Genomic DNA, 15,843 nt, shown 5'->3' with positions numbered 1-15,843 from the left:
CTGAAGCTTAATTCAGACTGTGCAGGCTTTAGTATTGTAGATCGGAAATGGACTGATACCTGGCAATCAGAATTTCTTTCACAAGGCACTCCAGGCTGTGCATCAATGAGATCATTACACTCTTGTTGCAGTACACAGGACATATGCAATAATCCATTATTCTACTATCTAGTCCATCTTCAATCAAAGAATCACGTATATATTAAACAAAATAAACCTAGGGTAAAGGGTGGGGAAGGAGGTTCTTGTCCGTCACAATTTATAGTAGAAGCTCTGTATCCTTTCCACTTATAATACTGTCTTGAGCAGTTTGACCGTATTATGAAGTGTGAAGCCACTCTGGCTGTGTCTATAGCAAGAAAAGTATTTTTACAAGGAGATGACTAAAAGGTTATAAAAATTAAGTGTAGACAGGGCATGTTGTAGTTTTACGTCAACCAACTTTATTTTAAAAAAGTAATTGTGAATAGATGCAGCACTATCCTTTGGTCTGCAGACAGTTGTAGATGCTCTTGTGTGCATAAATTTCTCTTTCCCCTGCCCTGCCACAAGCATGTCTCCTCCGCGCCCGCCCCCCCCCATCAGTGGAATAAAACTAATGCTCTTTTGTCAACTTTGTGTAGACGCTGATTGAAAAGTCCTTGGCAGAAGCAAGCAGTGGTGCTACTCCATGGTGGGGGAGGGGGTATAAAAAATTGTGGTTGGAGATGTGGTACAGTAGTTGAAGAAAAATGTACTTTCTGCTGTTTTCTTCTTTCCCCACCCTGTTGGTTTACTTACAGCAGCCAGGGAGCTCCTAGGGGCAGGTTGAAAGAGGAAATATTTTTTCCAGGAAAGGGATGGGGGGGGGGGCGCAAGGGTGGTGCTTCAAATGTATCAAAACTTAGCAGAGGATCATCCAAAAGATGGAGCTGCTGAATAGGGGACAGAGAGAGCACCTATTCAGGAATCCTACCATCCTGCCCCTTTCAGTGGAGGTGTGTCAGGGTGCTAAGCCTCTTACCAGTGAGTTGCCCTGGACCTTGCTGCTGGTACCACCATTCACTTCTGGCTAGGAGGTATCTAAATCATTTCGATTGTTGCTTTTAATTTAGTAGGGATCAACTCATAACAAAATGTCATATGGAACATTCTTGGGTGAATTTTAGAATAGAGGCCATCGGAAATCCAGTGAGACCGTGTTCATGAGTCAGTTCAGTCCTCAGTGGCATATATCCAAATTCCTACTTCGATAATTTCATTCGTTCTATCTAAGTTAACTGTGTGCTTTTTAATTGGATACAATATACTATTTGGTCTCAACTCTTGCCATAGCATTGCTCTGCCAGCTGTGTTCCACATTGAAAAGGCTGCATTTTATGGTAGAAAAAATAATCCTCTTACCCATCTCACAAGTTTTGGGGGCTTAAATACTCTTGGGGGGCTCATGAAATTTCATCTCCAAGTCCTATAGTTTGCTTGGAAACATGTCCGTACTGCTGCTTGTGGTATAAAGATGATTTTTCTTCTATAAAGTCATACTGAAGACATTCACTGTTACAAAAATCTTGTTTTGTGAACCAGGCTCTTTTATCTCTTTATAGAGTCTGACTGGAATGGACCAATGTGATCATCTAGTCTGACCTCCTCTATAGTATAGGCCATAGAACTTCCCCCAAAATAATTCGTAGAGCATATTTTATAGAAACAACATCCAGTCTTGATTTAAAAATTGTCAGTGATGGAGAATCCACCATGACACTGGTAAATTGTTTCAATGACTAATTACTCTGATTATATAGTGCCTTTCTTCCCAAAGGATCCAACTACAAACACTTATCCTCTAGTTTCATTGGTTTTAGCTTGGCAGCTCATCTAAACAAATTGAGGGGAAGAAAATGGATTATTTCAGCAGTCAGCATTTTAGTTGTTAGCTAAATGAAATAAAGCAAAAGGCATATAGTGAAGAGCTTTCCTGATCTCTGGTATTAGAAAGAATTCTCAGCTGAAATGTGTAATGAGCATGGATATTATCCATGGCTAAAACTATTATTTGTTGCCTAATAGCAGTTAGAATCCTCTATTAGATGAAAGGGGCATGGCATTTCAAGGATAAATGACAATCTTGGCCTTACTTGATTAGAGCTTACAGAGGTTGCTAAGAAACAGACTAATAGTTCTTGAATAACCAATTATATGGCCCTTGGACAGATGCACAGGTCCTTGCTCTCTGAAGTAACTTTTTTTTTTTTTAAACCTGGGGGAAGACTGGAGTATTAAGTAAACTGCTTCTTAAGTTTTAAAGTGCATATATTTTTTTAAAAATTTCCTTTGTTGCACATCTTTTCTGATGTTTTTGTCTTTTTTTATTATTCCCTGTATTATTCTTTAGACTATACTGTATTTAGCATTCATGTACATTTTTTTTTTTTTTTTTTTTTACAAAGGGGATCTTCCTCTTACCTTTTATCCCTCCTGAATAGTCATCTCTGCTGCTATAGTTTCTAACATACTTTTTGTGTTAAGAGACTGGACATTGTTCCAGAGTCCTACCTTAGGTTAAAGCTAGATAAATGTGAAACGTCTATTTCTTGCCCCTCAGTGTCTGCTTGTTTTGACTCATCTCTTCCCTAATCTTCCTGGGTAACTATTGCTTGTGTACTTCATTGGACTACTAGTGCCTTTTTCTGGGCAAGGTTATCTTCTTCTATTACTCGTGCAGAGCAAACCAGTCTATCTTAATTTTTTAAATAATATCTGATTAAAATCTGCCCCACATTCTGGAAATAATTTTGTACAGTGCAAGTGTTAAGAATTAATTGCAGTTTGAATGGTGAGCTTTGTCTTGCTGGGATTTCAGTCTATAGTGTTTTTGCTCATATAGTCTTAGTCCTTTTGGATTTTTAACTGTTGTATATGAACACTACATATGTAAAGGAATCATGTAAGTGAGGTTTTATGGATCTGCATTAGAGGTATGAACTGACTGATCAACCACACACCTCATTTGGAACTGAAAGTATGCAATCAGGCAGAAGGGCAGAGGGGGGGAGGCAAATACAGTATAGTACAGTATTAAACATAAACATAAAAAAAAAAAAGTTTAAAAATTTGACAAGGTAGGGAAACTTTCTGTGCTTGTTTTATTTAAATTAAGATGGTTACAAGCAGCATTTTCTTCCACATAGTAAAGTTTCAAAGCTGTATTAAGTCAAAGAACAGCCATAACGTTTTGTTCAGTTACGAACACTTCAGAGTTGCACACAACCTCCATTCCTGAGGTGTTTGTAACATTGAGGTTTTACTGTATTTGGTTATTCAAATCTCCAGAAACTAACTAACTAAGATCCTTTTGACAGCCCATAGTGCTTCCACAGCATTACCTTTTAACTTGAAAGGAAGATGCAAATATTAAAGATCAAAAGTACAGTTTGTTAGAAAGCTATACATGTGTATTGCTTGTCAAACAAGCAATAAACAGCTTTTCCAATATGAAATTCACACTGACTACATAATGAATTTTGGTACAGTAACGTTATTTCTAAAGTCTTCTAATAGCTTGTATTACAAACCATCATTTAAGAAAAATGTCGTGGTGGGGTGGAATAGGCAGGTGAGATCTTTTAGCCTTGTTCAGCTGTAAAGTCCACGGGGGTGGAGAATAATTTACACTTGTGATCCAAGAACCTCTTAATGCCAGCTGGAAAAAGGGCACAGAGTAGGTTAGGGTTGCCAACCCTCCAGAATTATCCTGGAGACTCCAGGAATTAAATATATTATTTAATTAAAGATTGTCATGTGATGAAACCTCCAGGAATATGTCCAGCCAAAATTTGCAACCTTAGAGGGGGTGCATAGTTTACAAGCATTTCCTGAGACTGGTATGTTACATCCTGGTTCAGACTCCTCTTTTCATATTCTGTGTATTTATACCTCCCTAGTGTATGTTCCACTCCATGCATCTGATGAAGTGGGTTTTAGCCCACGGAAGCTTGTGCCCAAATAAATGTGTTAGTCTCTAAGGTGTCACAAGGACTCCTCATTGTTTTTGCTGATAGACTAACATGGCTACCACTCTGAAAGGAAAACAGGTGAGTCACTGGTTAGGAATATTGTCATAAATATTATGTACTGCTACTATGTAAGGAGGGGTGTGTGTGTGTACACAAACTGTAAGTACATTTTATAATATGTATTGTGACAGGGTCGGGCCAGATGGCTACAGGAGAGATTTTTTTTTTTCCATTTGAACAATTTATTAGTATGCCTGTTTTTACAAGCTTTAGAAAAAGAATCCCAGGATTTTTGCCTCCTGTGTGTTTTCGCCTTGCTTCCTCATGGTCCATGATGCCAGCGGAAATTGTCAGCACTATGTACCCAAACTGACATGAAGGCAAAAGGTTGTTCTGCCACTTGTCCAGGTCCTTCAACTGAACATCGAATCTGGGACTGATCACACCACACTTGTTCAGTCTGCCTGTGAGATGAACAAGAATTTTCCCAGCTCTGTGATCGTCAATGATCTCAAATTCATCAATGTAACCATGCTTCATCATCACGGTTAAAAACCGGATGATTATTTTAGAGCACAGTATAATGAGAACTTGATGTTTTCCATGTTTCTCTGCATCGTTGATGCTGTTAAGGGCATCTGCCAGAACATTCATGCACAAGAGTGATAAAGGCGGATATATTAGCCCCTGGTTAAGTAGGTCCCTTTTCCCCCGGTAAGGTAACAGGGAAGGTTCCAGAACAATCAGGAACCTTTGGGAGACAATTAAGACAGACAGGCTGATTAGAACACCTGCAGCCAATCAAGAAGCTGTTAGAATCAATTAAGGTAGGCTAATCAGGGCATCTGGGCTTAAAAAGGAGCTCACTTCAGTTTGTGGTGCACGTGTGAGGAGCTGGGAGCAAGAGGCACTAGGAGCTGAGAGTGAGAACGTGGAGTGTTGGAGGACTGAGGTGTACAAGCATTATCAGACACCAGGAGGAAGGTCCTATGGTGAGGATAAAGAAGGTGTTGGGAGGAGGCCATGGGGAAGTAGCCCAGGGAGTTGTAGCTGTCATACTGCTGCTCCAGCAGGCACTGTAGACAGCTGCATTCCACAGGGCCCTGGGCTGAAACCCTGAGTAGAGGGCGGGCCCGGGTTCCCCCCAAACCTCCCAACTCGTGATCAGACACAGGAGAAGTTGACCTGGACTGTGGGTTCACAAAAACGGCCAAACTGAGGGCTGCCGTGAATCTCCGAGGCGAGCAAATCCTCCAATAAGCGCAAGACCCCCCAAGGTAGAGGAGGAACTTTGTCACTATATATTTATAAAAAAATTTACTTACTTATACTTTGTATCAAGGTGTTAATCCCCAGCAGAGGTGAAAAACTGGTTTCCTGTCAGAGCAGAGATGTTTATCCATCTGTTGCAATGTAAAGTGAGTATTGTCTCACTCTCAATCATCAGTCTGAGCTAAATGCAGATGAATGATTGAGACTTAAAAGGAAGAAAAGAACGGCAGGGGTAAGAAAGCCTTATCTGAGGGTGCACTTCAAAGGTTTATTGGACTATAACTGGGGGACAAGTAAAGCACCCTGTTATCCTGTACAAAAGAAGTAAATGGACTGCATATTTACGTACAAAATGGGATCACAATCCGCCTTCTGCAGTGTTTCCAACCAAGGCTATGGGTGAGATAAGACTGCTCTAGATAGGAGGTTAAATTTAGTCTCTAGAAAGCATGTATTTCCATGATCTTCACTCATTCTCTTGAATCCTGATCTTTGATGATAAACTTAGTTTTCACGATAAATATCTCAATGCTGTGGTGTTTGTACAAGGAGCTGATCCTAAATTGAATTAATCGAGAAGGCATGTATGCTGGTCCCATTGGGGGCAGCAGACCTGGTAAGTGTTCAGTGAATAAGGGGCTGTCTACTTCAAGAGAATGCTGCAAAGGGTTCTGGGGTCTGAGGTGCACCTATTGTTAATCTGTGAGGCAAAGTAAGGGCAGGTATCGCCCAGAGGGGATTATTTGGGTGACTAGCAGGCTGGAGGTGTCAGGGAGCTGGCATCCAGTTAAGCACAGGCTAGTCTCACTGGAGGCAGGGGGCTAACAAGGTGAATCAGTCGTGAATATCCCGAGAACTATCACCATATTTATATAGTGCCTTTTTGTTTGAGGCTTTCAAAACTTTATACTTCACACTGCACAGATGTGCTATGAAGTAAGGCCATATTATTCTTTTATTACAGAGAGGAAAATGGGGTGCTAAATGACTTGCCCAAGGCTACATAAATTGGTGGCAAAGTTTTTTGGAAGAGAAACTGGCTCTCTGAACTCAAATCCCTGTGCTTTAACCACTAGATCCTGCTGCCCCTCATGAGAACTACCAGCCAAAGTATCATGGATTGTAATGGTCACAAATAAGATCTTCAAAAGCTTGCAATTCTGCAAAATCAAGTATCCCTGTTTATTAGCTTGCCAAGAAACTGGATTGAGCAACCATAAATAAGGAAGCCATGACAAACAGGACACTTTTTCAGCTTAAAAACTAACTTTTTTGTTTTAGTGGTTGCATGTTTTGCTGTTACTAATTGTGAACAATGCTGTGCTAGGAGTGCTTGGGAATAATTTTTTAAATTATAGGACTAGATTTAAAAAGTGATGAAGAGCTGTTAACATCTTTATGATTAAGTGGCTTCATTCCAGTTCTTCATGGTCACTTGGCCATATCACAGAAGCAGTAGCAGTTGGTACCCTTTGAGGAACTAGCTAGAAGCCAAGGATTGGGGGTGGAGAACTTGCTCAACTACTTGACCATTCAAAATAGGGGTGATATTGATAGTACAGAGTTTTGTTTTTATTTTTAAGCTGCCTACATAGGGACATGTCATTTATTGCATGTCTGAATGGATAAATGTTTCATCTTTTAGCAGGAGGTTCTAATTACTTAAAAACAGGTCTCTTGTCTTGCTGGATGTGTATGTGGCTTTGTTAAAAAGCATACATCTAACTTTTTGTTTAATATAATACTCAAGCTTTTAGACTACAGTGCTACAACATTTTATTTTAGAATATTAAAATTGCTAAGAGTTAAAAGGTTTCAGAGTAACAGCCGTGTTAGTCCGTATTCGCAAAAAGAAAAGGAGTACTTGTGGCACCTTAGACTAACCGATGTATTTGAGCATAAGCTTTCGTGAGCTACAGCTCACTTCATCGGATGCATCCGATGAAGTGAGCTGCTCAAATAAATTGGTTAGTCTCTAAGGTGCCACAAGTACTCCTTTTCTTAAGAGTTAAAAATAACTCACTCTTGCAAAAATGTTTACCATACATTGGAGAAACTATAAGACATGCATAATCAAAATATAAGTTTACCTTTTAGTATACACAGTTGCAATACAAAATACAATGCATGCAGGTGTTCTCTGTTTAGACCAGTAATTAAAGTACATTATTACATGGCTAGTTTAATTCCCTCTTGACTTGAAGTTGAAATTATAATGATGCACAGCTTGAAACACGCAGAGGACCTGATAATATCCATGCCACATGGAGCATGGGGGGAGGGAAAGAACAGTATTAATTACTAGTTCAGCTTTGAATTCTAAATATCAGTATAAAATGTAAACCATTAATGGCTCTTCATGGTCATTACATACACTTTGAAAGAGACAATTTAGCTTCATTTTCACCAGCATAAGAAGAGAATGCAGGAGGTATGTTTCCCTGTAACAGCTATGGTCATGGAGAACATACAAAACAAAACTTAGTAGCTTTTGAGAAGTGAACAGACGGTAGATGACCCTGCATGTCCAAAACAGCTCAAAAGGATGATAGTAAGGCTGGAAGTTTTTTGAATATTCAAATATTTGAGTATAAATGGTGTTGACAGCACTTCACACAAGACTGCGTTGCAGACCGTTCACACTTGTTTTGTATTCCAAGTTTTCTGACTTCATAGATGCTTCATTGTATATTTCTGCTATTGGAGCACTCACTCCATGTGAATTCCTGGAAATGGCTTGAAGCTCACTTCAATCAGCTGGCATGGAGAGCACTAAATCTTAAATAATTGTGTAGTCATGAAAGCATCTGGATGGAAGTAAAGAAGGAAATTGCTCTAGGCTGTTATGACCACGCAAAGAGCATGTCTGTTGTCTTCATCCATCATGTCTCTCCTCTGAAGACAATATCCTCCTCAGAAAACTAGTGGAAGGAGAAATCTTTGGGCTGTGTCTGAAACCAAAGTTCAAAGCGGTTAAAAAGATATTCGCATAACAATTTTAAAAGCACTTTCTGTTGAAGTAGTGACTTTGATTTCTTAAATTAACTTTACCATGATTAACTATATATAAAAAGATTGCTTCTACTTTGAATAGTAAGGGGGGACATAAAGATGAACTCTCTGTGACAACTTAAAAAAAATGAGAAATTTCTCTGTGTGTGCACGCGCGTGTGTGCTCTCCTCTCACCACTTCAGAAGTATTTATTGTGACAGTGTCAGGCCAGATGGCTACAGGAGAGTAATAGAAGGCAGATATTAGCCCCAGGTTAAGTAGGTCCTTTTTCCCTAGGTAAGGTAACAGGGAAGGTTCCAGAACAATCAGGAATCTTCTGGAGACAATTAAGACAGACAGGCTGATTGGCAGCAGGTGTTCTAATCAAGAAGCTGCTAGAATCAATTAAGGCAAGCTAATCCGGGCCCCTGGGTTTAAAAAGGAGCTCACTTCAGTTTGTAGTGCGTGTGTAAGGAGCTGGGAGCAAGAAGCGCTAGGAGCTGAGGGTGAGAAGGCGTACTGTTGGAGGACTGAGGAGTACAAGCATTACCAGACACCAAGAGGAAGGTCCTATGGTGAGGATAAAGAAGGTGTTGGGAGGAGGCCATGGGGAAGTAGCCCAGGGAGTTGTAGCTGTCGCACAGCTGTTCCAGGAGGCACTGTAGACAGCTGCTTTCCACAGGGCCCTGGACTGGAACCCAGAGTAGAGGACAGGCCTGGGTTCCCCCCAAACCTCCCAACTCCTGATCAGACACAGGAGGAGTTAACCTGGACTGTGGGTTCATGAAAATGGCCAAACCGTGAATCTCCGAGGCAAGCAAATCCACCAATAAGCGCAAGACCCACCAAGGTAGAGGAGGAACTTTGTCACATTATGAAGAGTGACATTGAGGGAGGATTTATAAGATTCACTCACTTAGGAATCTGGTAAAATAGAAAAAATTGGATTCATGTGACTTAAGTCTGACCTTGAATCCCAGCTCAAAGTACAAATTTTTATTTGGAAATATAGGTTAAGTTTGAGGGAGTGGGGATGTTGCCTGGTAGTAGTCCTACATACAACAGCAACTAAAATAATGTTTGCAATTCATGGGACCATCAGTTTTGTTTTCAGCAACTTAGTGGCATTTCTGATATTAGTCAGCAGCCTTTCTGGGGTGTAAAAAGAAATCTTAATTGAATTGACTTATACCCTTGTTTTTGTTTATAATAAAAAAGCTATAGTTTGAGACTCCCAGATGACTTAAGTCAGCTATTTACTGTGTTGCCAAAACATTAAGGATTCAAAACTGTTATCAAAGATTATAGTTAAGGATATACAGAAACAGAATATACAGAAACATGGCTACTTCACTATCCTCTCATACCAGTACAAGTGGCTTTGCTTCATTAGCTAACTGAAGGAAGGTGTGGGGGGGGGGGCTCTGGCGTTGCTTTCCCAAACAGATATTTGCTTGCTGCATTAGCTCTGTTTCCTGTTCTGGCTCCAGCAAGTGGAAGTAATTCTCGTGCTGTCTCCTTACTTTGTTTTGGAAGCTGATAAGTGTTAGGCCTGGGAAATAAGGCTACATTTCAGTTTGTATCTTACTTTGCTTGAGTAGCCTCTCCTTCCTGACATCACAGCACTTGTGGAAAAATCTGTGTGTGAACAGTGTGTCCAATTTCTCTGACATCTGGAAGAAATGCAGGAGAGGCTCTTGCTTCTCTTTTATAAGAGGCGCTCTTACTCCTGATGCATGCAGCTTACTAGGGAGCGCTGGTCCTGCATAGCAGATCTCTGGAGGCATGCTCATGTCTCAGACAGAGTCAGTCAAACATTGCCCGTAAGGCTGAGGACATGCAAAATGTGGTGGGATCCTGCTCTCATAGTGGAAGAAGTGATGGCATTAATGGGTGACTTTAATTTTCCTGATATTTGCTGGGAGAGCAATACAGCGGTGCATAGACAATCCCGGAAGTTTTTGGAAAGCGTAGGGGACAATTTCCTGGTGCAAGTGCTAGACGAGCCAACTAGGGGGGGAGCTTTTCTTGACCTGCTGCTCACAAACAGGGAAGAATTAGTGGGGGAAGCAAAAGTGGATGGGAATCTGGGAGGCAGTGACCATGAGTTGGTTGAGTTCAGGATCCTGACACAGGGAAGAAAGGTAAGCAGCAGGATATGGACCCTGGACTTCAGGAAAGCAGACTTCAACTCCCTCAGGGAGCGGATGGGTAGGATCCCCTGGGGGACTAACATGAAGGGGAAAGGAGTCCAGGAGAGCTGGCTGTATTTCAAGGAATCCCTGTTGAGGTTACAGGGACAAACCATCCCGATGAGTTGAAAGAATAGTAAATATGGTAGGCGACCAGCTTGGCTTAATGGTGAAATCCTAGCGAATCTTAAACATAAAAAAGAAGCTTACAAGAAGTGGAAGGTTGGACATATGACCAGGGAAGAGTATAAAAATATTGCTCGGGCATGTAGGAATGAAATCAGGAGGGCCAAATCGCACCTGGAGCTGCAGCTAGCAAGAAATGTCAAGAGTAACAAGAAGGGTTTCTTCAGGTATGTTGGCAACAAGAAGAAAGCCAAGGAAAGTGTGGGCCCCTTACTGAATGAGGGAGGCAACCTAGTGACAGAGGATGTGGAAAAAGCTAATGTGCTCAATGCTTTTTTTGCCTCTGTCTTCACTAACAAGGACAGCTCCCAGACTGCTGCGCTGGGCATCACAACATGGGGAGTAGATGGCCAGCCCTCTGTGGAGAAAGAGGTGGTTAGGGACTATTTAGAAAAGCTGGACGTGCACAAGTCCATGGGGCCGGACGAGTTGCATCCGAGAGTGCTAAAGGAATTGGCGGATGTGATTGCAGAGCCATTGGCCATTATCTTTGAAAACTCGTGGCGAACGGGGGAAGTCCCGGATGACTGGAAAAAGGCTAATGTAGTGCCAATCTTTAAAAAAGGGAAGAAGGAGGATCCTGGGAACTACAGGCCAGTCAGCCTCACCTCAGTCCCCGGAAAAATCATGGAGCAGGTCCTCAAGGAATCAATCCTGAAGCACTTACACGAGAGGAAAGTGATCAGGAACAGTCAGCATGGATTCACCAAGGGAAGGTCATGCCTGACTAATCTAATTGCCTTCTATGATTACTGATTCTGTGGATGAAGGGAAAGCAGTGGTTGTATTGTTTCTTGACTTTAGCAAAGCTTTTGACACGGTCTCCCACAGTATTCTTGTCAGCAAGTTAAAGAAGTATGGGCTGGATGAATGCACTATAAGGTGGGTAGAAAGTTGGCTAGATTGTCGGGCTCAACGGGTAGTGATCAATGGCTCCATGTCTAGTTGGCAGCCGGTGTCAAGTGGAGTGCCCCAGGGGTCGGTCCTGGGGCCGGTTTTGTTCAGTATCTTCATAAATGATCTGGAGGATGGTGTGGATTGCACTCTCAGCAAATTTGCAGATGATACTAAACTGGGAGGAGTGGTAGATACGCTGGAGGGCAGGGATAGAATGCAGAGGGACCTAGACAAATTGGAGGATTGGGCCAAAAGAAACCTGATGCGGTTCAATAAGGATAAGTGCAGGGTCCTGCACTCAGGACGGAAGAACCCAATGCACAGCTACAGACTAGGGACCAAATGGCTAGGCAGCAGTTCTGCGGAAAAGGACCTAGGGGTTACAGTGGACGAGAAGCTGGATATGAGTCAGCAGTGTGCCCTTGTTGCCAAGAAGGCCAATGGCACTTTGGGATGTATAAGTAGGGGCATAGCGAGCAGATTGAGGGACGTGATCGTTCCCCTCTATTCGACATTGGTGAGGCCTCATCTGGAGTACTGTGTCCAGTTTTGGGCCCCACACTACAAGAAGGATGTGGATAAATTGGAGAGAGTCCAGCGAAGGGCAACAAAAATGATTAGGGGTCTGGAACACATGACTTATGAGGAGAGGCTGAGGGAACTGGGATTGTTTAGTCTGCGGAAGAGAAGCATGAGGGGGGATTTGATAGCTGCTTTCAACTACCTGAGAGGTGGTTCCAGAGAGGATGGTTCTAGACTATTCTCAGTGGTAGAAGAGGACAGGACAAGGAGTAATGGTCTCAAGTTGCAGTGGGAGAGGTTTAGGTTGGATATTAGGAAAAACTTTTTCACTAGGAGGGTGGTGAAACACTGGAATGCGTTACCTAGGGAGGTGGTAGAATCTCCTTCCTTGGAAGTTTTTAAGGTCAGGCTTGACAAAGCCTTGGCTGGGATGATTTGATTGGGGATTGGTCCTGCTTTGAGCAGGGGGTTGGACTAGATGGCCTCCTGAGGTCCCTTCCAACCCTGATATTCTATGATTTAATAGATATGAATATTGAGTTCTTGGAAATTTCTCCAGCTTCTAAAAAGGACTCCTGAGAAGACTGTTCCTCATAGTGCCTGTGTATTAATCAAAACCTCTCCCAGCATGGTATTGCTTATGGCTTTACTGAATAATGACACCTTGGAATTTAGTACAGAAATGTTAATTCAGTCGTTTAACTATAAAACCTGCGGTTAGGCCTCCATGCAGTCTTGGATCCAGAAAGCCTTTATTCTCCGCCCCCCCCCCCCCCTCAATCTAATGGGATTTGACTTAGGTCTTGACTCATTATTATTCCCTCCCTGTCTCCAACTTCTGAAGCTGTACTCTGACCCGGCCCTGTTTGACAGCTGATGCCAGGGTGCACCTGGGGCTATTCTATATTCGCATGATATTTTGATCTTTTAAAAAAAGAAAAACCTACAACAATATAAAATCAATGTGGCATGTACTGAATGAAATAAAAACTGGCTAACTGATCTCAAAATGTAACTGTAAATAGTAACTGGTGTTTCGAACAGGGTCTCACAGGGTTCAGTTGTTGGTTTTATGTTTGTTTTTTTCCTCAGTGACCTGGAAAATAAACCATAAAATCATTATTGAAAGAGTTCGCAGTTGACCCAAGAAACTGGGAAGTGGTAAATAGTGAAGAGGACAGGTCGCTGATACAGAACAGAGAAGAGCCATGAGATCATAGAATCGTAGGACTGGAAGGGACCAGGAGAGGTCTTTATAGTCCAGTTCCCTGTATTCAAGGCAGGACTAAATATTATCTAGACCATCCCCGACAGGTGTTTGTCTAACCTGCTCTTTAAAATCTCCAATGACTGAGATTCCACAACCTCCCAAGGCAATTTATTCCAGTGCTTAACCACCCTGACAGGAAATTTTTCCTAATGTCCAACCTAAACCTTGCTGCAATTTAAGCCCATTACTTCTTGTCCTATCCTCAGGTTAAGGAGAACAATTTTTCTCCCTCCTCATAATAATCTTTTATGTACTTGAAAACTGTTATGTCCCCCTTCAATTGTCTCTTCGTCAGACTAAACCAACCCAATTTTTTTCAATCTTCCTTCATAGGGTCATGTGTTCTAGATCTTTAATCATTTTTATTGAAGTGTGATTTGAATGATTTGGAGCATGGGAAAACATGTCCTTATAGTGATAAGTTAAGTAGCCTTAAGGAGATCACTCTAACAAAGAGAAGGTTAAGCAGTGGCTTGATCACTATGTAGGTGCCTACATGTGGGAACAGAAATGAGATAGCAGGCTCTATAGTCTAACAGGTCTATTCAGGCTATCTAATGGCCCCTTCCAGGAATTCAGGTAGTCAATCCTTTTCCTTCTGGAAGAGACTGGATAGAAAAATATTCCCTGGTTGAAGTATCTTGGTCTGATTCTAGGCACTTGTTAAAGTGTCTGGAGACTTCATATTTATGGATGACAACACTTCAATCTGTGACTGAAGTTGTTCATTAGGGGAATTCTCTGCCATCAATCTCTGGGATGCCTACATGCCGTTTCTAATTTAGCTTCAAGGTACTATCAAGTCTGTCTCCGTTGCTGGAATTTCCAGATTGTCACAGTGCCTCATGACTTCAGGTGATGAGTTCCTTGCCAGCCATACTAAATTGTTCTACATAAGAACGGCCATACTGGATCAGACAAAAGGTCCATCTATCCCCAGTATCCTGTCCTCTGACAGTAGCCAATGCCAGGCTCTTCAGAGGGTATGAACAGAACAGGTAATCATCAAGTGATCCATCCCCGGTTGCCAATTCCCAGCTTCTGGCAAACACAGGTTGGGGACGTGATCCTGCCCATCCTGGCTAATAGCCATTGATGGACCTTTCCTCCATGAATATATCTAGGTCTTTTGAACCCTGTTCCTTGGCCTTCACAACATCCTTTGGCAAAAAGTTCCACAGGCTGACTGTGTTGTGTGAAGAAATACTTCTTTTTGTTTTTAACCTGCTGCCTATTAATTTTATTTGGTGACCCCTAGCTCTTGTGTAATGAGAGGGAGTAAATAACACTTCTTTATTTACTTTCTCCACATCAGTCATGATTTCATAGACCTCTGTCCTATCCCCCCGAGTCATCTCTTTTCCAAGCTGAAAAGTCCCAGTCTTATTATTCTCTCCTCATATGGAAGCCATTCCATACCCCTAATCATTTTTGTTGCCCTTTTCTGAACCTTTTGCATTTCCAATATAGCTTTTTTTGAGATGGTGCAACCGCATCTGCATTCCATGGTACGCCCACATCTTGAATATTGATTTATATAGAGGCAATATATTTTCTGTCTTATCTATCCCTTTTTTAATGATTCCCAACATTGTTAGGTTTTTTTTTGGGGGGGGGGGACTGCCACGGCACATAGAGTGGATGGTTTCAGAGAAGTATCCACAATGACTCGAAGATCTTTGAATGGTAACAGCTAATTTAGACCCCCATCATTTTATGTGTAATTTGGATTGTTTTCCAGTGTGCATTACTTTGCAGTTATCAACATTGAATTTCACCTGTCATTTTGTTGCCGAATCACCCAGTTTTGTGAGATCCCTTTGTAACTCTTCGCAGTCTCCTTTGGACTTAACTATCTTGAGTAATTTTGTATCATGGGCAAATTTTGCCACCTCACTGATTATCCCTTTTTCCAGATCATTTATGAATATGTTGAACAGTACTGCTCCCTGTACAGATCTGGCAGACACCACTGTTTACCTCTCTCCATTCTGAAAACTGATAATTTATTCCTGCCCTTCGTTTCCTATCTTTTAACCAGTTACTGATCCATGAGCTGATCTTCCCTCTTATCCCATGACAGCTTACTTTGCATAGGAGCCTTTGGTGAGGGACCATGTCAAAAGCTTTCTGAAAATCTAAGTACGCTACATCCACTGGATCTCCCTTGTCCACATGCTTGTTGACCCCTCCTCAAAGAATTCTAGTAGATTGGGGAGGCATGATTTCCCTTTACAAAAGGCATGTTGACTCTTCCCCAACAAATCATGGTTAATCATCTGCACATGAAACTTCCATTTCCTCTTTACTTTCCTCTACATATAGTAAAGGAGCCTCAAATTAAGTCTAAACACTTTGGGCCTTATTTAGAGTGTGTGTACTTAGTAACTGTACCATATCAGGTTTCAGAGTAGCAGCCGTGTTAGTCTATATCTGCAAAAAGAAAAGGAGTACTTGTGGCACCTTAGAGACTAACCAATTTATTTGAGCATAAGCTTTTGTGAGCTACAGCTTACATGC

The 15,843-nt window shown here is 41.7% G+C and overlaps 2 protein-coding genes across 3 annotated transcripts in view; one reads left to right on the top strand and one right to left on the bottom strand.

The window, feature by feature from the left end:
* Positions 1–15,843, top strand: part of JAG2 (jagged canonical Notch ligand 2) — a 95,594-nt gene that overhangs the window by 12,435 nt on the left and 67,316 nt on the right. The window lies entirely within an intron of this gene.
* LOC102945518 (40S ribosomal protein S15a-like) lies at positions 4,209–4,661 on the bottom strand (the record flags this gene model as incomplete). The annotated part of the gene is made up of 1 exon (XM_037898624.2): positions 4,209–4,661. A coding segment is annotated over exon 1 (438 nt), but the record flags the coding sequence as incomplete, so codon positions are not given.

This window comes from Chelonia mydas, chromosome 6, assembly GCF_015237465.2.
Source record: "Chelonia mydas isolate rCheMyd1 chromosome 6, rCheMyd1.pri.v2, whole genome shotgun sequence".
Classification (NCBI taxonomy): domain Eukaryota; kingdom Metazoa; phylum Chordata; order Testudines; family Cheloniidae; genus Chelonia; species Chelonia mydas.
Note: the sequence above shows the minus strand (reverse complement) of the source record. Positions and strands in the feature narration are given on the sequence as shown.